Consider the following 27,876-nt stretch of genomic DNA (forward strand, 5'->3'; position numbering starts at 1 on the left):
AAACTTGCCGTGAAAAATCAGCCCGTCTTTCTCTGGTAAGAATGAAAACATTTGTTTCTGATAAATAGAAGTAAGTAAATTAACGATAATCCCTTCCTAGGAAAGTACTTTGCCAACTCGGAGACATCATTTTAGCGTCAGTCAATTTCGAATTTTGGTGGATATAAAGTCTAAATACACAGCACTTAATTTGATTGTGATTTTTTAGTTTTGTCATGAACTGTTCAAATGTGTTGCGACGCGCGTCTCGTTGCTGTACATTAAATCTCTCCAATTGTACGCGTAGAAAGTTCTCATCGACGTCTGTTCTGAACGATGGCTACAGCTCATTAATATCAGAGCATGCACCTAAACCAGTTACTCACTTCACTGAAGATGAAAAATCAATCCAGCTTGCAGTTGAAAAGTTTGCCAATGAGAGAATGCAACCTCTGGTGAAAGACATGGATGTAAATGGGCAAACGGACCAGACATTAATAGACGAACTGTTCTCCAATGGCTTCATGGGAATCGAGATTCCAACAGAATATGGAGGAGTAGGTACATGTTTGCTTTTTAAAACTAATGAAGCGTGTTTGTGTGATTTTTGTAGCTGTAGGTAAATGACCCTTACATACGTTTTATAAGACACTCACAAGATTTTTTTGCTTTTTTGACTCCCAAAGTCGTTCCAAAGTTTGACGCCCAAAGTTTCTTTTAAAGTGCCACACGATACTCTTTGGGGGTAGCATTCGTCCTCTTCCCGCAGCTCACATTGGAGGTTAATTCCTTCACCGCAGTTATACTGAACGTGTTTGCTAAACACTCAAATTTGAAATTTTGTTGTCCCATATTCTGTCCAATCTCAACTTGAGTTGGCTAATTGAAACCCCTTCTATAAAATAGTCTTGTAACCTAATGCAGTTGGAACTATTCCTTGAGTATAACTGGTCTTTCTCAGCTGCGTTCTGAACTCGTGTGAAACTAGATTTAAGTAGTATTAGAATGTGGAGCAATCTGCTAGTAGGAGCAGAGGGCTCTTTTAGCGGAGGGCTCTCAGGGGACTTCTGTTAGTATTAGCAGCTGGCTCCTATGCTTCATTTTTTTGTGGTGAAGATGAACCAGAAATACTGAATCAGGAAGATAGAGCGGCTCAGTGTGAACCCAAAACGACAATAAAATTACTAAAAATGTTTTTAAAAACACAAACGACTGGGTTTGTAGTGGCGTCTAAATTTGCCGTAGAGCGGACTCAGATGATAGTCCTCTATAATGCGTGGACCCCTGTGCTAAAAAATCTTTGAATGCCGATATCTCAATAAATAATGGGTTTTAGAGGCTCATTCAAAGTTATTCTGGGCCTACGTGAGCCCAAGAACGGCTCAGGGGATTAAAAACAACGCTTTTCTAGCAAAAAAAAATGGTAGTGGAAAGGATAAAGCGAGCCTTCTGATAGAATGAATACGTTATGGAGTAAAAAAATTTAGAAATTTTGACGGTTTTTATTGCTTAGTGATCTATTTAGACGAGATATACATTTCTAGTATAGCAACTATTACCTTGTCTCCACTATTTGTGGTACCTACGTATCAGCGGAGTCCAATTTATCTAGGAGCCCTTTGCTAGGATAATATAAGTTATACCACCCCCCCCCCCCCCCCCACCCTTTTTCACCACTTCAGTTTGACTTCTGAAATTTCTTGGGTTCGTAGAGAAGTAATAGTATATTGTAATTCAATAATTTACTTTAGATTTACTATAAAAGAACTAATTTACTTTTGATCTATACCTTGGAGGTCGGTGAACAAAATTTCGAAAAAAAGTGAACGTGTAGTCATCTGATAGTCACTTTTTAGGATCTGGACATAAATTTTTAAAAAATTTTCTGTTTCCAGTAAAAATTCTTACTTTCCTCTAGTTGAAAACATTGTTCGGGCTCAACAATTCAATTGCAATACTATTCAATGAGCCTACACTCTATCATCTTGATTTTTAACCAAAAGTAAGCGGGGGAAACCGCAGATAACTGGTATATGTAACCGAACAAACATCATCAAAAATTGTAAAGCAAGGTGCTACAAGGTAGCCAATATAACAACATACATAAGATCTATTTACAGGGACAATAATCAATGTATAATCAAACAAAGTAATTCAATCTTACCCAAAGTAAAATAATCAAAGTTTCAAGTCAATAGTGTAGCAAAAGTTTCCGTGCTCAACAAAAGTTTATCATCAGTTTCCCATCATTACTCCGCAAGCCTATTGACTTGGGCTTTTAGTTTATCGTATATCTTGACTAGAGTTTGTTTGGACGGGGGTCTGCCTAATTTCCCCTTGATTATCTCGCTAATTTCCGCTTTACTGGGAGTCACTTCCACTTGAGCAAACAATGTGCAGAGAGACTTCTTCTAGGGCTTCCATTTGCCCTTTCCACTAAACTTTTGCAAACTGCGCACAAATTCGGGCCTCCTGCTAGCTGGCACAATGCTCTTATCCTTACGGCAACTAATAGTGGAAACATTTTCATCGAGTTCTGGGTCAGTTTCTACGTTATCAGTATCCTCCTCACTACCCTCATCTGTACTCTCATCATAACTGTCATCGTCATACAACTGGGCATTAGCCTCTTCTTCTATCTGGAACTGCGCATCTATCTCTTGATCTAACTGGTCCTGACTAGTACCTACTATATCACAAGGCTCGACGCTCACTTCTTCAATTCCGTGCAAGTGAGGGAAGATTGGACCCTTGAGCTCGGTATTGAAGTATATCGTACTGCAATTGGCTTTGTCGAACTGTTCGGGCGTCATGTCCGTTGGGATTTCGACAATCGGGTCAGTTGGTAAGTTGAAGAGTCTAGCATACACATCTGTGATGCTGCCGTCCGAAACTTTGGTCAGCAAATAACTGGCCTCTTCTGTCTTCATGTCGTGGTTTGTTCGACATGCTTCTGGTAAGTCTCCGGCTCCGTATCTTTATTAGATCGCTTGTATAGCTCGTTAGCTATGACTCTTCTGATCGCCGTGGGCGTGAATTTCTTAGTGAGCATAGAGCCCGGTACTACCTCATTCAAAGCATCGTTTACAAATCGAAACATACATCGTTCCGTGCCATTTTTCAACGTAGGAAAGAGCCACATTGGCTCCTCTCCCGTCTCTCTGCGGAAGGCTGCATACATTCGGTCGAAGTAAGGCACTTGAACTTCAGTTTGTAGGTGACAGCATAATTAGAGCCAGTTTTGTGCTCAACACTATGAACGGGCTCCCCTCTCCTCAGTCGTGCGTAGTTCTCGAACTTCAGATTCTGGATAGGACTGGGCCTCGTGCCTGCGTTTACTTGAAAGTAAAAGAAAGTAAGGCCTTTTAGCAAGTTATAAGAATAATTACAGGCAGTTGGGCTATTAAGCGTATCCTTGACAATGTGGACAACTTTGGTGCATTCCGCAAGAGTAGGCGTCTCCTTATCTTTTTTCCGTCTCAGCAGTAACATATCTTTTTTCATTTGAACTCTATAATCTGAGGAGAGTTCTTTTAGGGTATCATCCCAATCATCATACGGAATTTTTAGCCTTTTCTGGTTACATTTGACATATCTGAGGAATCTCCTCACCACAACGATGAAAAGCACCATGCTGCTTGCCTTGTACTCGCCTTTTTCCTTAATTTCGTCGAACAGTTTTGAGGCCTCCTGATAGCGCATCATCCCAGCTGTAGTCACCCATAGCCTGTTCAGATGTAGTTGAAAGGTCTTTGTGACTCTTTTATCAACCGCCTCCGTGCTATTGTTCTTCTGAGCAGCTCGCTTCTTCTGGTCCCTCATGAAATACTCTATCAAAACGCCTGCATTAGTCTTGGGCTCCCCTAATGTTGCAATTATGTCCTGTACAAAGTCTGGCATTTCTCTTGGATCTTTAGGGCAGAAGATTCTGCGAATATCATTGTCCAGGTGATCACGGACCCCGCTGATATTTAATGACCTGTTCTTTGCATCCGCTTTTTTCTTGTTGTCGCTTGCATTCACAAACCGTCGAAGACACAACGTGCAGTCGAACACCGGTCTTTCGACGTTGCTGACCTGTGATAGTGGCGGCCACAATCCTGGAGATAGGGATAGGCTCTCATAGGGTCCGATATACCTGTGCTCCTTTCGGTAATGCTGGGACATTTTCATATTTTTCTTGCCACAAACAAAACATCGCTTTTTGATTGGCACCTTCGTCACAGGCGGGGAGTCGAGAGGCTGAATCATCTCGAACTCTGAATCCTCAGAGATCTCGTCCGCTAAAATGTAAATTCAGTGGTTAAGTAAACTATATAGCCTATCAGAAGGATCCGTGCTCCTTAAGGTAAAATACTCACTATGCAGAAGTCTTCCATATGGCGTCCTATGCGCAGAAACCTGGGAATCAAGTTGAGAATCCTTATACCCATCTACTGTAGCGCTCAACCTTGGCCTTATCGAACGCTTACGTTCCTCCTTCGGTGTTGAGGGGGGCCTCTTTCTCCTGCGATCTGAAGAACTCCTACTCACTTTTGGCTGAACAGAACTCGGTCCGGGGACCGCGTAATCGTGCTGGTTCGCATTGATACTCTGTATGGAAGGTTCTGGAGTTAACAGAGAGTTCAAATTCGGAGTATCCATAAAACAATGATCTGAAATACAAGTAATCTAATGCACCGAATTAGTAGGGAGGCTCCTGCTATACTTGCTATTACAGCAAAATCTAAACTGTAGACATAACTAAAGCTCCCCCAGTAAAAAGAACTGATCCATTTGCAAGGAGATCTAAAATAGCCCTGAATTTCATTCTCTAACGTCAAGAAATGGCCGAACAGCCCGATTACAAAAAATAATTGTTTTTACGGTATGAGCCCGTTCTCACTAAAACTCCAAACGACTTGATATTCCCGTTATTTTTACGGCAAACCCGACAAGGGTTGTACTCCTGAGATACTGACGTTTATCGTGGTACTTTTACCTTATTTACGACTCCGCGGTAGTTTTAAGTTATTTTGAATTTGAAATACACTATCTGAGGGCTCTGTATTTTAACAAGAGGACTATGATAGGGCTCCCTAGTAGTAATCCTAGCACAGGTATCTTGTGTCTAAGTAGTAGTAGTAGTAGAAGTAGTGATGGATTTAAGGAATTACGCCCAGTTTGTTGCACCCCTTTAGAGTCACTTTCCAGTTTGGCTTTAGTCGATTCTGAGCTTTGAGATCGGATAACAGTTCCCACATCTGCAGGCCACTCTCCACGTGCATCTGTCTTCGTCTGAGAAGTTATTTTCGAAGAAATTCCAGAAGATTTTTGTTATAGTGCATTCATTTAACTCATTTATGTAATGTTTTTACACCTTCAGTAGGACGTTAAACAGTAAATTTGTTCGGAAGAAAAAGTCGTCTAATGTTTTAGTCAATCGAGTTTTCGATATGTTGGGTTCACCTCTGTTGCATTGTCTGGTCGCGTTACAGGTTTTGATTATTAGTATGGAGTCCAAGTCTAAATCATACTTTCCGTTTTGCAAAGCTAACAAATACAAGATGTGCATCTGGATTTATAGACACAAAGGTAACACCCTGGGAGTTTTGAGTCTTTCTTTGTAGTGCATGGAGCAGCCAAGTATCAATTTGGAGGCCTTTTTTTGCAAACGCTCAACTGCGGTCTTGTGTTTACGAATAGTCTTCCACGCTTGCGAGGCCTTCGTGAGTATATGCTCAACAACATAACTAATGTATGCATTTAGTTTGGTGTATCTACTGCACGATATGCTTAAATTAGGTTTCAGCTGAAAGAAGGCGCCTATGGCTTTCGGGGTCCGCGACTAACAGTTGTCATTCCAGGCGACGTTTGTGCACTATCAAGCCAAGGTCTGTTTGTGACTCTGTGGATGTCAAAGATGATCAAATAAAACGATCAAAGATGATCGGTTACCCCCTTGATGTTAAGCAGTAGGAATTTCGTTCTGTTGTATTGCATTCTGTTTGCTTCATCCAGTGTTCGAAATTTTGACTTGAAAATTGATTTCATCTTGGCTTCGTGTGAAAAATCGAATTTCATCAGCATAGTCATATAACTGTCCGTGTTTGGGGTTAATGTCTCTTACAAATCTTTTATAACGATAAAAAGCAGAAGCGCTAAGATGAAGCACTGAGGCACTCACCCGGTGACTTCTCTTGGAGTGGAGAGGCCTCAATTTACTCTAACTATTTGTTTTCTTTGCCTTATATTTTCACCAATGCCAAAAAAATCTATCTTTATTAGTGTGCCTTGTGCCGTATCGAATTGTTTTGCGAAATTAAGCTATAAAGCCGCAACTTCGCTCATCATCGTTATAGGAGTATATCTTGTCAGCAAACATTAGTAGTTGAAGTGTTGCAGAGTAATTTTTGCGGAATCCAAATTGATTTTCGTAGAGCTTACTCTTGACAAAGGCATACAGCTGACCAAAAATGAGCTTCTCAATTAATTTAGAGGAACAAGCGTGAAAGCTAATTGACCTGTAACAAGGCGCATCAGTCTTGTTGCCATCTTTAAAGATTAGCGGTACTTGGCTTAGTTTCCCTTGCTTAGGGTACTGGCCTTGGTTGAAGCAGGTTCGAAAGAGCAGTGATAACGATTTTCCTTGCGTTCTGTGACATTTCTATAAGTTTTCCAATTCTGTCATTGCCGGAAGATTGGCTTGTGTCCAGTGCACTAAGTAGGTTATCGATGTGTTCCCAGGTCTCGAAGTAGTTGATTGGATTTCGCTCTCCAAGAATTCTTATAATTTTTTTTTAATTCAGTATTCGCAACGGCTTCTGTTGCTTCACTGTTGCGTCATTAAGTCTTAAAAGTTGTGGGATTGTGGGAATTTTGCGGATACATTTCGGGTGTTTTTTTAATTCTGCTGAATTTTCAACCCTCAAAGACCGTTTTCTCATAGTCGGTGAGGTCCTCTTTAATACTTATATCAGTGTGCTTTTCCAGTTTTTTTTATTTTGATTGTTCTCGCTCACAACTTAATTCAGTTTCTGCAAGTGGAGGAGTTTTTCAAATAAGTGTAGTAATTTGCTCATTTCGCACTGATAAGGACTAGGATGAGGAGCATTTGTCTAATATGTTCGTTCTCTTGCTTTGCGTCCATAGTTAGTCTATCAGATTTATAAATTTGGTAGTTTGATAGAATTAAGACGTTTGTGATGTCCTGTGTCAGCCATGCATCATTTCAACAGATCAGGTTATAGGATCTTGTTTTCAGGTTGTAGACAGTTTGCAATGATCGTTCTGCGAATTACATCAAGTATACTTCTAACGTTAAAGGTTAGAATTGATACTGAGTTTAGTTACCCTCAGCCTTCGGGGCTGAGCGAATCTTTCGTGTTATCTGACTCTTGGTATAGAACGGTTCTTAACCCTTATTTAACGGGAGGAGATCTCTCCCGATCTGTCGTCAATAAGTTTTCTTCTTTTCAGGCACTCTTGTTTTTTCGTATCTTCTCTTGGTAGTTCGACACTGATGTAAATGTGTTGTGGGTACTGATTGTAGTTTTTGAGCTTATGTGCACACTTAAGGAGGCGGTCGCCTCTGATTGGGCTCTCGTTGTTGATCAGCAAAGTCCCTGGTGATGCTTTATCAGGGTAGAATTGTCGCAAGTGAGTAATTTTAGTTTTTTATCAGGGATAATCAGGAAGGTTAGCAGTTGGCCTTCTGGCCAGGTCATCTAGAATGCCTTTTTCAGGGGATGATAGGTTTTGAAGATTCCTCCGACCACTATGCCCAGATGTGTCGTTTGGGTAGTAGTAATTTCTTATCCAAGAAAGACACTAGAGCTTTTTTTGTAGTTCATGGTCTTATTTGTTTTGATGCTATTGATCTCGGATTGAACATTGGTACTGATTTCACTGGATTTCTCCATTTTGGAGGTTAATGCCCCGTTTTGTTCCTGAAGTTTGTTCATTTGATTATCATTCTTTGAGTCAATTTTTGAGCTTGCGTTTGCGATGAACTCAGATTTTTGAGTTTTTTACTCATTGACAATTGATAGATTTGCTTCAAGTTTATTCAGGGCATCGATGCTTTTTGCGTCTAGTTAAGTTTCGGTGGTAAGGTGCGTTGTGTTCTTACAGAAGCAGCAGGAAAACATTGCGACTTTTTTTCTGACAGCTTCGCGCCTTTTCCTTCTCTCATAATGACTTTGTTCAGGTTGAATAACTTTCTGGTACAGGGTTTTCAGATTCAATATGGATCCTTGTGGTACAATTAGCGGGGTTTTGTTGGTTCTGAAGTGCCGGAAACAACATTAAGATAGGTTGATGGTGTTCAGCACGACGACTGGGCACCGGATGAAGTTTTGAGTGATCCTTAAACCGTTAAAAAAAGCTTCAGTGTCATCAAGTTTTTAAAGTTTAGAATTATGTGAATTTTGCGGATACATTTCGGGTGTTTCAGTTCTGCAATTTTCAATCCTTAAAGACCGTTTTCTCATTGTTGGCGATGTCTACCTTAATACTTTATCAGTGTGCTTTCCCAGTTTTTTTTTATTTTGATTGTTCTTGTTCTTAACTTAATTTAGTTTCTGCTAAGTGGTGAATTTTTTCCTAATAGCTGTAGTAATTTGCTCATTTCGCACTGATAAGGTGGATTTGGATGCGGAGCATTATACATGTGACAAATTAAATGGGATCCAGTGCAAAATCAATTTTGAACCTTACACAGTCCAAGGGATCTACGGCTGTGTTAGTGATGTTTGTCACCCATGATTCATTTCAACAGAATATGTAGTTTTCAGGTTGTAGGCAGTTTGCAAAGAGCATTCCGTGGTTTAGATCAAATATACCTCTAACGTTAGGATTGTTTCTGAATTTATTTAATCACAGTCTTCAAGGCTGAGCGAATTTTGTCTGAATCTTGTTATAGAACGGTCCTTGCCTTTATTTAACTAGAGATATCTCCTGAGCTTTCGTCAATAAGTTTTCTTCGTTTCAGGCATTCTTTCGTATCTGCTCTTGGTAGTTCGACACTGATGTAGTTCTGCTGTGGGTACTCATCGTATTTTTTGAGCGTGTGCTGAATTAAGGAGGAGGTCTCCTCTAATTGGGCTCTCGTTGTTGATCAGTACAGTCCCTGGTGCAGCTTTATCAGGGTTGGATTGTTGCAAGGGGGTAATTTTATTTAGTTTTTAATCAGGGATGATCGGGAAGGTTAGCAGTTTGCCTTTTGGCCAGGTCACCTACAATGCGTTTTTCAGGGGATGATCAGGTTTTGAAGATTCCTCTGACCACTACGCCTAGAGGCGGCGCTTTAGTAGTAATTTTTTCTTCGAAGGACTTTCCCTAGAGCTTTTTTGTAGTACATGGTCTCGGATAAAACATTGGTAATGATTTCATTGGATTTCTCCATATGGGAGGTTAATGCTTAAATTTATTCCTGAAGTATGTTTATTTGTTTATCAATCTTTGAGTCAATTTTTAGGCTTGCGTTTGCGATGAACTCAGATTTTCGAGGTTTGTACTCATTGAAAATTAATAGATTTGCTTCAAGTTTTTTCAGGGCATCGATATTTTTTGCGGCCAGTTAAGTTTCGGTGGTAAAGTGCCTTGTGTTCTTGCACACAGCAGCGGGAAAGCATTGCGCATTTTTTTCTGATAGCTTCGCGCTTTTTCTTTCGTAATGACTGTTTGTTCAGCTTGGTTAACTTTCATGTACAGGATTTTCATGTATAAGATTCAATATGGATCCTTGTGGTACATTTAGCGGGGTTTTGTCGGTTCTGAAGTGCCGGAAACAACATTAAGATAGGTTGATGGGGTTCAGCACGACGACTGGGAACCGGATGAAGTTTTGAGTGATCCTTAAACCGTTACAAAAAGCTTCAGTGTCATCAAGTTTTTAAAGTTGTAGAATTATGTGAATTTTGCGGATACATTTCGGGTGTTTGAATTCTGCAATTTTCAATCCTCAAAGACCGTTTTCTCATTGTCGGCGAGGTCTACCTTAATACTTAACCAGTGTGCTCTCCCAGTTTTTTCTATTTCACTACTGTGTCTATTTGCTATTTCACGTCAACTGTGTCTATTTTCTATTTCTGGGACAGTTTTTTTTACGACGACACATTCACGACGACGAGGCACCGGATGAAGCTTTGAGTGATCCTTAAACCGTTAGAAAAAGCTTAAGTGTCATCAAGTTTTAAAAATTGTGGATTTGTTGGAATTTTGCGGATACATTTAGGGTGTTTTTGAATTATGTGGGATTTTCAACCCTCAAAGACCGTTTTCTCATTGTCGGTGAGGTCTATCTGAATACTTTATTAGTGCGCTTTACAAGTTTTTTCTATTTTGATTTTTCTCGTTCGCAACTTAATTCAGTTTCTGCTAGGTGAATTTTTTCCTTGTAGCTGTAGTTATTTGCTCTTTTCGCACTGATAAGGAATAGACTAGGGTGCGGAGCCTTAGACAGGTGACAAATTAAATGAAATCCTGTGCAAAGTCAATTTTGATTCTTACACAGTCCAAGGGATCAATGTCAGGTCTAATATGTTCATGAAGTCGTTTCCGACAGCTATTAGTGGTCCTCCGTTTCTTGTTTTGCGGTCATAGATTATGGGTTCTGTAAATGCGTTAGTTGGGTAGAATTGAGACTGTGTTAGAGATGTCGTTTGTCACCCATGATTCATTTCAACAGATTGTGTAGTTTTCAGTTCTTAGGCAGTTTGCAAAGACCATTCTGCGGTTTAGTTCAAGTAAACTTCTAACGTTAGGATTGATTCTTGAATTTATTCAATCATAGCCTTTAGGGCTGAGCAAATCTCTGACGTTGTCTGAATCTTGGTTTGGATTGGTCTTCGCCCTTATTTAACTGGAGATACCTCCTGATCTTTTGTCACTAAGTTTTCTTCTTTTCAGGCATTCTTTCTTATCTGCTCTTGGTAGTGCGACACTGATGTAGATCGGTTGTGGGTACTCATCGTATTTTTTGAGCTGATGTGCAAACTTAAGGAGTAGGTCGCCTCTGATTGGGCTCTCATTGTTGATCAGCAAAGTCCCTGGTGATGCTTTATCAGGGTTGGATTGTCGCAAGTGGCTAATTTCATTTAGTTTTTAATCAGAGATAATCAGGAAGGTTAGCAGTTGGCCTTCTGGCCAGGTCATCTAGAATGCCTTTTTCAGGGGATGATAGGTTTTGAAGATTCCTCTGACCACTATGCCCAGAGGCGGCGCTTTAGTAGTAATTTTTTCTTCGAAGGACTTTCCCTAGAGCTTTTTTGTAGTACATGGTCTCGGATAAAACATTGGTAATGATTTCATTGAATTTCTCCATTTTGGAGGTTAATGCTTATATTTATTCCTGAAGTTTGTTCATTTGATTATCGATTTTTGAGTCAATTCTTTGGCTTGCGTTTGTGATGAACTCAGATTTTCGAGGTTTGTGATCATTGAAAATTAATAGATTTGCTTCAAGTGTGTTCAGAGCGTGGATACTTTTTGTGTTTAGTTGAGTTTGTTCAGGTCAACGTTCTTGTACAGGGTTTTCAGTTTCAATATGGATCCTTGTGGCACACTTAGTGGGGCTTTGTCGCTGTTGAATTGCCGGAAAGAACCTCAAGGTAGCCCGTTGGGGTTCAGCACTACAACTGGGCACGGAATGAGGTTTAGAGTGATCCTTAAACGGTTAGATAAAGCTTCAGTGTCATCAAGTTTTAAAAGTTGTGGAATTGTGATTTTTGCGGATACCTTTCGGATATCTTTAAATTCTCCGGAATTTTCAACCCTCAAAGACCGTTTTCTCATTGTCGGTGATGTCCTCTATAATACTTTTATCAGAGTGCTTTTCCAGTTTTTATATTTTGATTGTTCTCGCTTAGAACTGAATTCAGTTTCTGCAAGCGGAGGTGAAGTTTTTCAAATAGCTTTAGTAATTTGCTCATTTCGCACTGATAAGGTCTAGGATGAGGAGCATTTGTCTAATAAGTTCGGTCTCGTATTTTGCGTCCATAGTTAGTCTATCAGTTCTATAATTTTGTTAGTTTGTTGGAATTAAGACGTTAGTGGTGTGTGTCAGCCATGCTTCATTTCAACAGATTATGTAGTTTTCAATTTGTAGACAGTTTGCAATAAGCATTCTGCGAATCAGATCAAGCAAACTTCTATCGTTAAAGGTTAGAATTGATACTGATTTTAATAAACCTTAGCCTTCGGGGGCTGAGCGAATCTTTCATGTTATCTGACTCATGGTTTAGAACGGTCCTTAACATTTATTTAATGAGAGATCTCCCGATCTGCTTTTTGTAGTTCATGGTCTTATTTGTTTTGATGCTATTGATCTCGGATAAAACATTGGTAATGATTTCATTGAATTTCTCCATTTTGGAGGTTAATGCTTAAATTTATTCCTGAAGTTTGTTCATTTGCTTATCGATTTTTGAGTCAATTCTTGGTCTTGCGTTTGTGATGAACTCAGATTTTCGAGGTTTGTAATCATTGAAAATTAATAGATTTGCTTAAAGTTTTTTCAGGGCGTGGATACTTTTTGTGTTTAGTTGAGTTTCGGTGGTAAGGTGTATTTTGTTCTTACGGAAACAGGAGGAAAACATTGGGCCTTTTCTGATAGCTTCGTGCTTTTTTTGTTTCGTAATGACTGTTTGTTCAGGTCAACGTTCTTGTACAGGGTGTTCAGATTCAATATGGATCCTTGTGGCATACTTAGCGCGGGTTTGTCGGTGTCCAATTGCCGGAAAGAACCTCAAGGTAGCTTGTTGGGGTTCAGCACGACAACTGGTCACGGGATGAAGTTTTGAGTGATCCTTAAACGGTTAGAAAAAGCTTCAGTGTCATCAAGTTTTAAAAGTTGTGGAATTGTGATTTTTGCGGATACCTTTCGGATATTTTTAATTTCTCCGGAATTTTCAACTATCAAAAACCGTTTTCTCATAGTCGGTGATGTCCTCTATAATACTTTTATCAGAGTGCTTTTCCAGTTTTTATATTTTGATTGTTCTTGCTTACAACTTAATTCAGTTTCTGCAAGCGGAGGTGAAGTTTTTAAATAGCTGTAATAATTTGCTCATTTCGCACTTATAAGGTCTAGGATGATGAGCATTTGTCTAATAAGTTCGGTCTCGTGTTTTGCGTCCACAGTTAGTCTATCAGTTTTATAATTTTGTTAGTTTGGTAGAATTAAGACGTTAGTGGTGTGTGTCCGCCATGCTTCATTTCAACTGATTAGGTAGTTTTAAATTTGTAGACAGTTTGCAATGAGCATTCTGCAAATCAGATCAAGCAAACTTCTATCGTTAAAGGTTAGAATTGATACTGATTTTAATAAACCTTAGCCTTCGGGGGCTGAGCGAATCTTTCATGTTATCTGACTCATGGTTTAGAACGGTCCTTAACATTTATTTAATGAGAGATCTCCCGATCTGCTTTTTTGTAGTTCATGGTCTTATTTGTTTTGATGCTATTGATCTCGGATAAAACATTGGTAATGATTTCATTGAATTTCTCCATTTTGGAGGTTAATGCTTAAATTTATTCCTGAAGTTTGTTCATTTGCTTATCGATTTTTGAGTCAATTCTTGGTCTTGCGTTTGTGATGAACTCAGATTTTCGAGGTTTGTAATCATTGAAAATTAATAGATTTGCTTAAAGTTTTTTCAGGGCGTGGATACTTTTTGTGTTTAGTTGAGTTTCGGTGGTAAGGTGTCTTTTGTTCTTACGGAAACAGGAGATCAACATTGCGCCTTTTTTTTCTGATAGCTTCGTGCTTTTTTTGTTTCGTAATGACTGTTTGTCCAGGTCAATGTTCTTGTACAGGGTTTTCAGATTCAATATGGATCCTTGTGGCATACTTAGCGCGGGTTTGTCGGTGTCGAATTGCCGGAAAGAACCTCAAGGTAGCCTGTTGGGGTTCAGCACGACAACTGGGCACGGGATGAAGTTTTGAGTGATCCTTAAACGGTTGGAAAAAGCTTCAGTGTCATCAAGTTTTAAAAGTTGTGGAATTGTGATTTTTGCGGATACCTTTCGGATATCTTTAAATTCTCCGGAATTTTCAACCCTCAAAGACCGTTTTCTCATTGTCGGTGATGTCCTATATAATACTTTTATCAGAGTGCTTTTCAAGTTTTTATATTTTGATTGTTCTCGCTTAGAACTGAATTCAGTTTCTGCAAGCGGAGGTGAAGTTTTTCAAATAGCTGTAGTAATTTGCTCATTTCGCACTGATAAGGTCTAGGATGAGGAGCATTTGTCTAATAAGTTCGGTCTCGTGTTTTGCGTCCATAGTTAGTCTATCAGTTCTATAATTTTGTTAGTTTGGTGGAATTAAGACGTTAGTGGTGTGTGTCAGCCATGCTTCATTTCAACAGATTATGTAGTTTTCAATTTGTAGACAGTTTGCAATGAGCATTCTGCGAATCAGATCAAGCAAACTTCTAACGTTAAAGGTTAGAATTGATACTGATTTTAATAAACCTTAGCCTTCGGGGGCTGAGCGAATCTTTCATGTTATCTGACTCATGGTTTAGAACGGTCCTTAACATTTATTTAATGAGAGATCTCTCCCGATCTGCTTTTTTGTAGTTCATGGTCTTATTTGTTTTGATGCTATTGATCTCGGATAAAACATTGGTAATGATTTCATTGAATTTCTCCATTTTGGAGGTTAATGCTTAAATTTATTCCTGAAGTTTGTTCATTTGCTTATCGATTTTTGAGTCAATTCTTGGTCTTGCGTTTGTGATGAACTCAGATTTTCGAGGTTTGTAATCATTGAAAATTAATAGATTTGCTTAAAGTTTTTTCAGGGCGTGGATACTTTTTGTGTTTAGTTGAGTTTCGGTGGTAAGGTGCCTTGTGTTCCTACAGAAGCAGCAGAAAAACATTGCGCCTTTTTTCTGACAGCTTCGCGCCTTTTTACTTCTCTCATAATGACTGTTTGTTCAGGTTGACTAAATTTCTTGTACAAGGTTTTCAGATTCAATATGGATCCTTGTGGTACACTTAGCGGGGTTTCGTTTGTTCTGAAGTGCCGGAAGGAACATCAAAGTAGGTTGATGGGGTTCAGCACGACAATTGGGGACGGAAATTTTGAATGGTCCTTAAAACCTTAGAAATAGAGCACTCAAAAGGGGGGCAGAAAAACTAACGAAAAATAACTTCTTCTGTATGGGCGATCGCCAATTTCTGCAGATACAACACTTGTTTGTGAGGCTGTCGTGATACTCCAAGTTTCCAGTTCGGTTCAGCTCGCCACTGTAGTTTTTATTTTTCCCGAGGAATTTTCTCGCAACTGTTATGTACTTCCAGGTAGCTTGGAGATGTCGTTCGCTGCTTTTGATCGAATTTAGTTTTTTCCCGTTTTTGGTACTCCAAAGACGAAAAATTTTTGGCTCGTGTACAGAGGGAATTTGCTCAGAGAGATTGTTCGCAACTTCACGTGCTGGGGTGTCAGAAAGGGTTGTTTCGTGATCTCTAAAATCTCCCCCATTGGGAGCCTTTCATCCAAGATCAATTCCATGTCTCATAAAACTTGATAAGTTCTTTGATGACGTCTAGTTGTTGACGCGCATGTTCCAATTGAGGTTTGAAAGATATGTACCTTTCAATCATATCTCCATTCTTAGGAACCAACAATTGTTGCATATTGCATATGCGGCCTAACAAACACCCTAGAGATCTGATAATTGATCAGTAGTTTTCCCAATGCTTAATTTTTAATAAACTTTTAATTATAATTCCTTGTACGCATGTTTTTTGGCATTATTTAAATTTCATTCTTTATTATTAGTTGTAGTGCTATATAACATTTAGGCGTTACAGATCAAACAAATTTTAGAATAAACACTGAAATGATTGTTGTCATATTTTTCTTCGACAAAAGAAAATAAAAGAGCCCCCAGTTTGAAATCAGAACTATTGGAATCCATAAAAATCTCCAAAGTTTGTGCGAGTTTGGATGAATTTGACCAGCTTGACAGCTTTATAAAAAATGTTTGTCAGAAACAGACTTCTGTGGTATGTTATGCCAAAGATAGGTTTTGACGAACTGCGTAAAATTGTGTTGTACTGAACGTCGCTTAACGCAATAGCATTCAAGTCTATTTGCCATTCAGAATTCTTTTTAACCTTGTAAGATCTCCAAACTGAAGTACAGAGGAGAAAGGCAATAAGTCCCAATTTAATTCTTTGTACGAATTACACGAACAAATCGATTCCATTTAAGGTTTTCGTGGATTCAGATACCTGAAATTTTAACTGGCTTTACTGAATTAACCCGTTCACTTCCAATAATTTGGAAAAGTTCATTCTCCACGATTTTACTAATCGAGACAAATTCAGTTTTAGAAACATTAAACAGCATCAAATTTTCATTAGCCCAAGTAAAATAAGAGTGTACATTGTTTTTTAGAGTTGTCAAACATATGCTCAAAAGATTACAATCGTAGCCAGAACTATAGAAGCTGGAAACCCCTTCAGCAGTTGAATCATTTATAGAGACAAGAAGTATTGGAGCATTTGTCTAACAAGGATGAGGAGCATTTGTCTAATAAGTTCGGTCTCGTGTTTTGCGTCCATAGTTAGTCTATCAGTTCTATAGTTTTGTTAGTTTGGTGGAATTAAGACGTTAGTGGTGTGTGTCAGCCATGCTTCATTTCAACAGATTATGTAGTTTTCAATTTGTAGACAGTTTGCAATAAGCATTCTGCGAATCAGATCAAGCAAACTTCTATCGTTAAAGGTTAGAATTGATACTGATTTTAATAAACCTTAGCCTTCGGGGGCTGAGCGAATCTTTCATGTTATCTGACTCATGGTTTAGAACGGTCCTTAACATTTATTTAATGAGAGATCTCCCGATCTGCTTTTTTGTAGTTCATGGTCTTATTTGTTTTGATGCTATTGATCTCGGATAAAACATTGGTAATGATTTCATTGAATTTCTCCATTTTGGAGGTTAATGCTTAAATTTATTCCTGAAGTTTGTTCATTTGCTTATCGATTTTTGAGTCAATTCTTGGTCTTGCGTTTGTGATGAACTCAGATTTTCGAGGTTTGTAATCATTGAAAATTAATAGATTTGCTTAAAGTTTTTTCAGGGCGTGGATACTTTTTGTGTTTAGTTGAGTTTCGGTGGTAAGGTGCCTTGTGTTCCTACAGAAGCAGCAGAAAAACATTGCGCCTTTTTTCTGACAGCTTCGCGCCTTTTTACTTCTCTCATAATGACTGTTTGTTCAGGTTGACTAAATTTCTTGTACAAGGTTTTCAGATTCAATATGGATCCTTGTGGTACACTTAGCGGGGTTTCGTTTGTTCTGAAGTGCCGGAAGGAACATCAAAGTAGGTTGATGGGGTTCAGCACGACAATTGGGGACGGAAATTTTGAATGGTCCTTAAAACCTTAGAAAAAGAGCACTCAAAAGGGGGGCAGAAAAACTAACGAAAAATAACTTCTTCTGTATGGGCGATCGCCAATTTCTGCAGATACAACACTTGTTTGTGAGGCTGTCGTGATACTCCAAGTTTCCAGTTCGGTTCAGCTCGCCACTGTAGTTTTTATTTTTCCCGAGGAATTTTCTCGCAACTGTTATGTACTTCCAGGTAGCTTGGAGATGTCGTTCGCTGCTTTTGATCGAATTTAGTTTTTTTTCCCGTTTTTGGTACTCCAAAGACGAAAAATTTTTGGCTCGTGTACAGAGGGAATTTGCTCAGAGAGATTGTTCGCAACTTCACGTGCTGGGGTGTCAGAAAGGGTTGTTTCGTGATCTCTAAAATCTCCCCCATTGGGAGCCTTTCATCCAAGATCAATTCCATGTCTCATAAAACTTGATAAGTTCTTTGATGACGTCTAGTTGTTGACGCGCATGTTCCAATTGAGGTTTGAAAGATATGTACCTTTCAATCATATCTCCATTCTTAGGAACCAACAATTGTTGCATATTGCATATGCGGCCTAACAAACACCCTAGAGATCTGATAATTGATCAGTAGTTTTCCCAATGCTTAATTTTTAATAAACTTTTAATTATAATTCCTTGTACGCATGTTTTTTGGCATTATTTAAATTTCATTCTTTATTATTAGTTGTAGTGCTATATAACATTTAGGCGTTACAGATCAAACAAATTTTAGAATAAACACTGAAATGATTGTTGTCATATTTTTCTTCGACAAAAGAAAATAAAAGAGCCCCCAGTTTGAAATCAGAACTATTGGAATCCATAAAAATCTCCAAAGTTTGTGCGAGTTTGGATGAATTTGACCAGCTTGACAGCTTTATAAAAAATGTTTGTCAGAAACAGACTTCTGTGGTATGTTATGCCAAAGATAGGTTTTGACGAACTGCGTAAAATTGTGTTGTACTGAACGTCGCTTAACGCAATAGCATTCAAGTCTATTTGCCATTCAGAATTCTTTTTAACCTTGTAAGATCTCCAAACTGAAGTACAGAGGAGAAAGGCAATAAGTCCCAATTTAATTCTTTGTACGAATTACACGAACAAATCGATTCCATTTAAGGTTTTCGTGGATTCAGATACCTGAAATTTTAACTGGCTTTACTGAATTAACCCGTTCACTTCCAATAATTTGGAAAAGTTCATTCTCCACGATTTTACTAATCGAGACAAATTCAGTTTTAGAAACATTAAACAGCATCAAATTTTCATTAGCCCAAGTAAAATAAGAGTGTACATTGTTTTTTAGAGTTGTCAAACATATGCTCAAAAGATTACAATCGTAGCCAGAACTATAGAAGCTGGAAACCCCTTCAGCAGTTGAATCATTTATAGTGACAAGAAGTAGTGATGGCCCTTATATGGAGCCATTTGGAAATCAGCTTGAAACTGGGGCCCAAGCAGAAAAAAATGTTTCAGCTTTTAAACATTGTTCTCAATCTGTTAGATATTAAGCCTGAAGACGTTATAATTAGCACACATTTTTTAGTTGCTTCATACTGACTGGAAAAGCGATAAATAAAAGATTTCATGTCACAATTTTGTCATGATTACGTGTTCTTTTTTAGGTTTTACTTGGATGTATTTTGCTCGTTCATCAAAGAAATTTACGTCATTTTAAATGTTTTACAACGTTTTTATATATAGGAGCAAAGTTTGTTTTTGGGGCCATTTGATTAATAAGGTAAGTTTTTCAGTTTGACTGTCATCGGTTTATATCTTGAAAAATTTAATCTTCAATCTTATTTTTGTTCGCAGATGATATTAATATTGAAGCAATTGGTTGTTCTATTAACGACGTAGCATCAGATCTTAAAAACATGATTGATGGATAACTGAAAACATGCTTGTTTTAAATCTTGAAAAAAACCATTCAATTAAACATTAAAACGGATAATTTGAACCCACGCTTCGATTTAAATAACCAATATGTAAAAGTTGACAATACATGTCTATCTTGGTGTCTACGTTTGGACTCAAAACTAACTTTTAAAACTCACTTTTCCCATGTTGTAAAAAAGCTTAGCAGGCAGTGTGGAATTATTTCGAAACTCAGACATTATGTTCCCAGAAGTAAATTATTAAACTATTACAATACAAATGTAAATTCATTAATTCAATATGGCATACTTGTCTACGGATGTTGCAGCTATTCTTCACTCTTTTCCCTTTTTTCGATTAGAAAAGAAAATTTTTAAAATAATACACTTCCGAAAAAAGCGGGACAGTTGCAGTGACCTGTTTATGAACAATACAATGCTCTCTGTTTACGAATTGCATTTATATAAATTGCTCAAGTTTGTTCTCAAATCTCTAAATGGACATCATTGTATTAAGTTTTGTAGCCATATGTTTCGATAACAAAATGAAGGTGTTAATATACGAAATAGTACATTTAATTTGCTGAATATTCCGTTAAAAAAAGTAAAGTTGAGAGAAACTCAGTTTCAATTTAGAGGTTCTGTTCTATATAATAAGCTTAGAATAATTGGGAGTGTTACCTGATAATGTAGAAAATGTCACTAGGAACAACCTTTCTATTTGTCACAAACTGAAATATTCTTATATCTGTAATAATTCTGATCTTGTTGAATATGTTTATGGCAACCGCTCCAAATAATCGATCTTCCTTAATTTTGTCTTTTGTTCTGTCATGTGTATTACTGTCTTGTGTTCTGCAAAGTATATTATTGTCTGGTGCTACAATAATGAGAGGGTGATCTGAAAAGAGGAACTTGATGTCCCCGTTGATCATCCTTGCTTTATTGTTTTTATTCGAAAAAGCTAAATAAATCACTTTTTGACGCAAGGTTTTCAAGTTTTCGACCACTTAATAGTCAAAGTTGAAAGCTGCAAGACGGGTAGGCGCAATGATTTGCATAAAAGTAAAATTATGTCAAAATGTTTGATAACTTTTCTGAGAGAAAAGAATGTAGCATATATTCTAACTTTTAGTGGTCGAGGCAGAATAAGGGGCAGAAAGGGATTAAATGGGAGCAAAAATATTATCACGCAGCCGAAAAAGAGCGCATAGTATTAAAAGTGCATTTCAATTTTTTATTGATCGTACTTGTCATTCTGTCAGCGAATATGTTTCAACTCAAATATTCAGGGTCCTTGTACAGGTTTGCTGAATTAATTATACCCAGAAATTTATCTGGTGCCAGTTGCTTTTTCTTCAATTTGCCTTCCGTCTGAAGTAAGTTTTCTTGGACTATGTTTTCCCATAGGACTATGTTTTCTCTTTGTTTTGTGCTATTCTGAGTAATGGTTAAGTGAATCTGCTTCAAGTCACTGAGAACTTCTGGCGTTTATCGAGAACCTCGAAGCGGTTTGAGATATTAAGTCAGAATTTCGATGTGATTTCTCCAGAGTCACTTAACCATGCTTAAAACATGAAACGCGCACGTTTTAAAATGACGAAAGTCAACGAAATTCAACTTCTGGCTAGGTAGCAACTTCTGGCATTTTAACTTCTGGCACCGCAGACTTTCGGCGTTTTAAAATGTGCACGTGAGTGTTTTAAAATTTGGATAGGCAACTCTACAAAGTTTTAATTATAATAATTGCGAAATCTTTTAAATTATAGCCTTCAAAGTTCGAAGCATGTCTTTTTCTCCCTTGTCATTTTAGCTGAACCGTATAACTTGTTTATGATTTCTGTGGCGAAATGTTTTTGGGATCAACATAAAAATTATGAAATACAAAAGTTCCCCCTAACTTTAGCTAGAATCCCAAAGACCCCCCGTGAAGGTTTTTGTCTCCATAATGTTTTTCAAACTAATACGTTTTAATGTACTGACAATGGTTTCTGCAGCCTAATAAGAGTTAGAGCTATCCATTGCGAGCTAAATTTTTGCGAATAAGGCGAGAGACTTTCAATTTTAGATAGTCATATTATGTTGGGTAAAAGCAACCGTTCCGACTATTCAGGTTTTTGTTTGTTTTAGGTTCCAGTTTTTTCGCATCTATTCTGGCAGTTGAAGAAGTAGCCAGGGTAGATCCTTCTGTTGCAATTTTGGTCGATATTCACAACACACTCATCACAACAGTTATTATGCAGCGTGGTAATGACGAGCAAAAGAAGTATTGGTTACCAAAATTAGCCTCAGATACCGTCGGATCTTTTTGCCTCTCTGAAGCTACGTCAGGAAGTGATGCTTTTGCCATGAAGACTACTGCAAAACCTGATGGGAATGGAAATTATATTATCAACGGAACAAAACTATGGATAAGGTAAATGCCTCGTCAGTTGTAATGTTTTAACCTAAAGAGAAATGATCTCAATGTTTAATTGCTATTATATTAGTCATGTGGTCTTTTTAATGCGATTTTTCGCTTGACAGAATTTAATTTTCGTCTTTAAAAACGGGATAAGCAGGTATCGCCCAGAGGGCATTAAGGGCTTATAGAGCATTTCGGCTTACTAGACTCAGTAGGCAATTCACCGAAGCTGTTGCAATTCGCCGAAACCCAGCGCGTCTTCAATTAAGCTCAAGGTAGCCTCCCTTAACCGTAGCTAGCTACTGATGAAGCCAACCGCTCTCCAGTCGTCCGACGTTAGTCGAATAATCTTCACTAAGTAATGACTTCTGTATGGAGCAATTTTTTATGCAATTTCTCTTTGAGTCTGGTAATTTTTGAGCCGTTAAAAAATTGCCCGCTATTTGACGGCATTTTGCACTCGTCGAAACGTGAAAATTTTGTTTTCAGTAGAAGTTTACCAATCAAATAAAATAAGGCCTACGTAAGAGCAAGACGAAAGACATGCAAAGTTTTTAAGAAATAATACATTGTTAGTCTTTGCAATGAGGCGGCAGTCCGGAAAAAATTCAAAATAATGCTATCTCAGAAGTTTTTTTTAGCTTACTTGAGGTCCTGTAAAAAAATGGCTTGCTTGCTTAACTGCTAATATTTTGTAGGTATTATATAAACACTCCAAATGTGGTCAATGTTTTTTTGGCGATTTCGAAGTTTATTATCTTTATTAATAAAGCCATGTTAAAAATTGCGCGAAATGTCGAGTTTTCACTACGCATTGTGAATAGATTTAGTTTTCTTGTTTGTAGGCATCTAATGAAGTTTGGGGGCCTGTTTAAGCCTGCTATATTTTTTTTTTACCTCGGCTGCCATTTTGGAGCAATTCCTCTGACATAAGTCGGTTATATTTTTTGACGCTCGATTTTTTGATTTTTTAAAAATAATTTTAGTTGCGAGCATTCAGAAATGAAGTCTGTTGCTAAAGTAAAACCGATTATGAGAGAGTTCATGACCCGCGTAGCTGAGCACTAAGTGTCCAGAACTCTCATCCGGGAGGTCGCGGGTGCGAACCCCTCCATAGTCAAGATGTTTTTGCATCATGAAAGTTTTTATAGCTTATGCCACCTTCTAAATTGGTTGCCTCGCCAATCGTTCGAGAGCAATTCGTCCGACATTAATTGATTGTTTTGACGTTTTTCAACCCCAAATAATAATCAACTCATGGTTTTGTAATTTCAGATATTTGTACTTTTAAGAAATTGTTGTCATTCAAGTACACCTTAGGATTTGTTTTTGTTTTTGACTGTTGATGTTTTAAGTTGGACTTAAATTCTGGTTTCGCCACAAAGTTCAACAACTTAACCGAGTTCTGTAACTGCAGAGATGTTTTCTTTGGGAACAAAGCATAAAAAACTTAAATTTAAGGAGGAGTTTTTGTCGAAAAAAATGGGCTTTGCGCTTTTAAACTGAGGTCTAGTGGGTTTGATATTTGATGTAACCCACTTTAATTTGATGTGTTTGTGCAAAATAGATATCCCCTGCGTTTCCTTTGGGTCTGGAAAGAAACCACCACGGGGACAAATCCAGTCTGATTCTAATAGGATATAAACCAGCGCGGAAACCCACACTTGGGATTTTTTCCTACCTGAAATAAGGTGAGTTTTTCGTGGGACTTTTCCGAAACAGCTTTGATTTATTGCAGTAACTCAGAGCAAGCTGGCCTGTTTGTCGTGTTTGCCAATGTGGATCCCTCTCTTGGCTACAAAGGTATCACTACATTCCTGGTTCCACGTGACACTCCGGGACTCACAATAGGAAAGAAGGAGGACAAAATGTGCATCAGGGCTTCCTCAACCTGTCCTCTACATCTTGAGAATGTCAAGGTAGGATTTGTTTGCTGTACCTTAACAACTTTTTAAGTGCTCAAAATCAGAAAAAAGGTTGTTTGGGTGTCAATAATCTATATGCGCAATTTTTTTATCTGATACGTTTTTGGTCACTGGTTTTACTTTTTCAGTGACTTTAACATCAATAATTAATTCAATTGTATCTAACGGAAATGGTTTCCCTTCATACTTTGAAATCTGGCGTGACTTTTTTGGCCAATTGACGAGTAGTAACACATATTAGCACGTGAAATGGCGTCATCAGAAACAATAACTTAATTAATTTCTCTCAAAGATTGTAGCAAGTATATTAGTCCTGTGGTCACTTGAAATATTTTTCGTCTGACCCATTTGACTTTTCCTCCTCGAAGACAGTATGATAAACAGGTAGCGCACAGAGGACATTAAGTGCTCTTAGAGCCTTTCAGCTCAGTAGTCTCCAAGTATGCGATTCACAGATACTGTTTTGGAGGCGTATACACTCGTTGACAGAAGTCAACGCACATAATCAAATTTTACATGGTAAAGTGCCTGTATTGGAAGACAATTTTGGTCAACATAATATTGGTGGTTGCTTTTGATTTTATTAGTCGACGCATATTCATCAGAAGTTTAGTAGATCTTAATTCAGAAAAAATTACAGGCCTACTTACAGAAAAAATTCATATAGAAGTTAGCCAGTTTTCTGTAGATCTATTAAACTTCTGATGAGTAAGCGTCGACTGATGTAAAAATCAAAAGCAAACACCAATATTATGTTGACTAAAATTGATTGTACACTTCAAATACATGCAGTTTACCATGTAAAATTGCTTTTTGTGCGTTTACTTCTGTCAACGAGTGGACCCATTGTGTGAAGGGCGATTCTTAGAGTTTGATCCCCCCACTTCACCTCTTTCCCACATCAGCCCCCCCCCCTCTCACTTCACTCCCCCCCATCCCCAACCCTGCACATCGTTCAGGCCGTAAGGACGCGGCCCCGTGAAGCCAAAGACCCCCCACCCCCATCAATCCACCCCCCCCCCCCTCCCCCTCCTGCCCGCACCTCACGCCCCTTCAATTAAGCTAAAGCTAGCCTCTCTAAATCGTAGCTAGCTACTGACGAAGTAACCCGCTAGCCGGTCGTTCGAGAGCAATTCGCGCGTCGATAGTCGTAGTTTTTTTTTAGCTACAGGGGCAGATTGATTTTAATTATTGGCAGATTATTTCACTAAGATACAGAGAGTGGCACACCTTGACCAGAATCAGATGAAAGTATTGTTAATTCAAATCAAGTGATGTCGATCCTGTTCAGGTATCAGCTGATAATGTCTTGGGAGAGGTTGGACAAGGATACCGATACTGCATTGAGATCCTGAACGAGGGCAGAATCGGTATCGGAGCCCAGATGATTGGTCTTTGCCGAGGAGCTTTGGACTGTACGATTCCCTATTTGCATGAGAGGAAGCAGTTTGGACAGTCTATATGGGAATTTCAAGCTATCCAGCACCAGGTCCGTAGTGTTTGGTTGAGTTGAAAACCAGTTTTCATAAATGAGCCTTTAGCAATGATCAAATGTTGAAAAATGAGATACACGTTAGAATCCAACTTTCAAAAAATAATTTAGTCTTATAAAATAGCTTCTCTCAAATTCTTAGTTGCAAGCAGAAACATAGTTCTTTAGCAAATATTTACTTATTAGCATCAGTTATTTTATGAACTTTTTTCAACTTAAAAAGGGTAAATTAATCAATCTCAGTACTTTTATATCAGTGTTAAATCTACCAGTTCAATTGTATTAAAAGAATGTCCTGATTGTAGTAAATCATTTTTTAGACAAATCCTTAATTATAGTTGGAATATGCATCTGATATAAAATTATTTTTTGGGAATTTGGGTAAATTTTTACATTGCAGGACTAAGTTTTTGTTTAAATGAATGGATTGAATTTATTTGCACTCAATTATCACAAGTACATATTTTTCTTTTTTCACAATTTTCCCGTGTTGATCAGGTTTCAGAAATGGCGACCAAGTTAGAAGCAGCCAAATTGTTGACATACAATGCAGCCAGATTGCGCGAGGGAGGTCATAACTGTGTCAAGGAGGCAGCAATGGCTAAATATTACTCATCTGAAGTTGCAGGACAGGTGTGAATTAGTGAAATAATACTAAAAGTTTCCACGATCAGTAGGAAATTCAAAAGCTAACTACCACTCCCTCCCCCCCCCACACACACACACACACACTCACTCACCGGAAAAGCTAACTACCACTCCCCCCCCCCCCCCCCCCACACACACACACACACACACACACTCACCGGAGACCCCCGGTCTCCTACTGATAGCACCCCTAAGCCCCAGCTGGATACTACCGAAGCCAGTCACTCTCCGATCATTTGAGAGCAATTCGCCCGACGTTAGTCGGTTGTTAATAGCCGCCCTCATCTTCTCAGCCGGCTATTATAGCGCTCCTATTTTTTTACAATTCAAAGAATTTGAATTGTATTGGGGCGCTGTCTTTTTTTTAAGATCTGTTCACACATTTTCATGATTTTTGAAGTCAAATTGGAGTAGTGACTTTGGTCACGCCGAAACAGGAAGTGGAGCGAAAAAGCGAGTGGTTTTGCGGCGTGAATTTTTTTCGCTCTAATTTTAAAGTAGAGTGAGAAAACGGTGTTTGAACAAAAATTCGGTTTCTCGGTAGTGATTTTTTGTTCACATGCGGCAATTTCACTCTGATTTTTACGGTTTTTTCGATTTTTTGGATCGGATTTTTTCCAAATGGTTTTCCCAATCCATTCACAGCTCTTTCTAGGCCTAGTTTTTTGTTTGAATTAAATTTTAATTTCTCGACAGTAGTTTTTTTTGTTCACATGCGGCATTTTGACATTGATTTTTTGTTTTTTTTGTTTGTTTTTTTATCTGATTTTTTTAAATAGTTTTCTCAATTCACTGATATTCCATTCTAGGTCTAGTTTTTTTGTTTAGTCAATGAAATTTCTTTGAATTGTACGTCAGGACTTGTCCTGCTATGTTTTTTTACTTCGTCGAACTTTTTTTCGCTTTACCATTTTGCCGCTTTTTCGACATTTTGCGTGAAATCTTTTTGACTTCTCTAGGCTAGTTTCTCTCTTCTCTCATTCTGCTAAAAGTGAATTTGAACATCAGTTGCTAAGCAAAGCAATTCAAAATGAACAGAGTCGGTATAAAAAAATTGAAGTCAGAAATAGAAACCCATAAAGGGATAAACCCATAAAGCCCAATTTTAGATGCCCGCTATTTGAACGTCGTTCCTATAAGTCTTAGTTACCACCTCTAATGCTTATTGGTGTTGATAGTAGCCCCTGTAGCCTCTCTTTAAGAAACAGAAGTATGTTCAACTACGAAATGCCATCAAAATAAATCGGACTTAAAAAATATTTTTGTACAAAAATCTTTTTTTTTCAATATATTCTATTCGTTCAATCCCAATCATGCTTATTGGAATCAACGGCGGCTATTTTCCGGCAATCTGCCGGGTATGTTTTATTGTCGTGAATATGTATTAGAAGAAAATCTGGCCTTCTGATAAACTTGTCGCGCACTGAATCTGACATCTTCTGACTTTTGATTCTCGCAAAGTGATCTGAGGCAGAATTTTTGTTCGACAATCAGCTCTTTGTGTCCGTCTCGCATTCAGAGATAAAATTCATCTGTTTCAGCTAACAAGCAAATGCATTGAGTGGATGGGTGGTGTTGGAATCACACGAGATTATGCTGTCGAAAAATTTTACAGAGATGCAAAGATAGGCGCTATTTATGAGGGAACTTCAAACATTCAACTCAACACAATTGCCAAATTTTTGGACAAGTGGTAGTTCCACGTTGATGAAGGATATGATTGAACAACTATGTGCAATAATATAATTATGAGCTATAGTAGTGACAGCGAGGTGTATTGTTTTGGGAAATTCTTTTTTGAATTCTATTCATGTTTGGTCTTTCCCAATATGGCCGCCCCAATTATAGAAAATAGGAAATTAATCCCAATTAGGATATAAACACCTTTTTTTGCGGGATGGGGTCTTTAGCTACTACCTTTAATCAGCTGGAGGCAGCTGTTATGGGAAAGTCTTCATCTTATTGGTTATTGATGTGTGTATATGATGTACGCTCACAGTTTCATTTTTGGTTGCAGAGATTTGAGTTGCGAGTTGGTAAGGACAAAGCTCCGACAAGTTGACAAATCGAGATTTACTTAATTTAGAATTAGTTGCAACGTTTTGCTGGAAAAGAGTTCAGGATAATTTTTATTTAACTTAAACAACTTTTGTGACAATTATTTGCCTAT

General features: G+C 38.1%; 2 protein-coding genes across 2 annotated transcripts in view; one reads left to right on the plus strand and one right to left on the minus strand.

Moving 5' to 3' along the window:
• LOC142340530 (prohibitin 1-like) overlaps positions 1–27,876 on the minus strand; it is a 103,856-nt gene that overhangs the window by 32,165 nt on the left and 43,815 nt on the right. The window lies entirely within an intron of this gene.
• On the plus strand, positions 188–27,804 carry LOC142340528 (short/branched chain specific acyl-CoA dehydrogenase, mitochondrial-like). Its single transcript, XM_075391093.1, has 6 exons — positions 188–540; positions 21,368–21,653; positions 23,380–23,560; positions 24,858–25,055; positions 25,557–25,691; positions 27,248–27,804. The coding sequence occupies exons 1-6, from the start codon at positions 216–218 to the stop codon at positions 27,401–27,403; spliced, it is 1,281 nt and encodes a 426-aa protein (XP_075247208.1). The 5' UTR covers positions 188–215; the 3' UTR covers positions 27,404–27,804.

The sequence above is a fragment of the Convolutriloba macropyga genome, chromosome 6 (assembly GCF_964194025.1).
Source record: "Convolutriloba macropyga chromosome 6, txConMacr16.3, whole genome shotgun sequence".
In the NCBI taxonomy this organism is placed as follows: Eukaryota; Metazoa; Xenacoelomorpha; order Acoela; family Convolutidae; genus Convolutriloba; species Convolutriloba macropyga.

What these genes read in the sequence shown, in the direction of transcription:
- LOC142340528 (XM_075391093.1), top strand. Translation starts at nt 216, where the DNA reads ATGAACTGTTCAAATGTGTTGCGACGCGCGTCTCGTTGCTGTACATTA. An exon ending in TTCAAGCTATCCAGCACCAG is followed by an intron (nt 25,056 to 25,556) that starts GTCCGTAGTGTT and finishes CGTGTTGATCAG; the next exon opens with GTTTCAGAAATGGCGACCAA. An exon ending in CATCTGAAGTTGCAGGACAG is followed by an intron (nt 25,692 to 27,247) that starts GTGTGAATTAGT and finishes CATCTGTTTCAG; the next exon opens with CTAACAAGCAAATGCATTGA.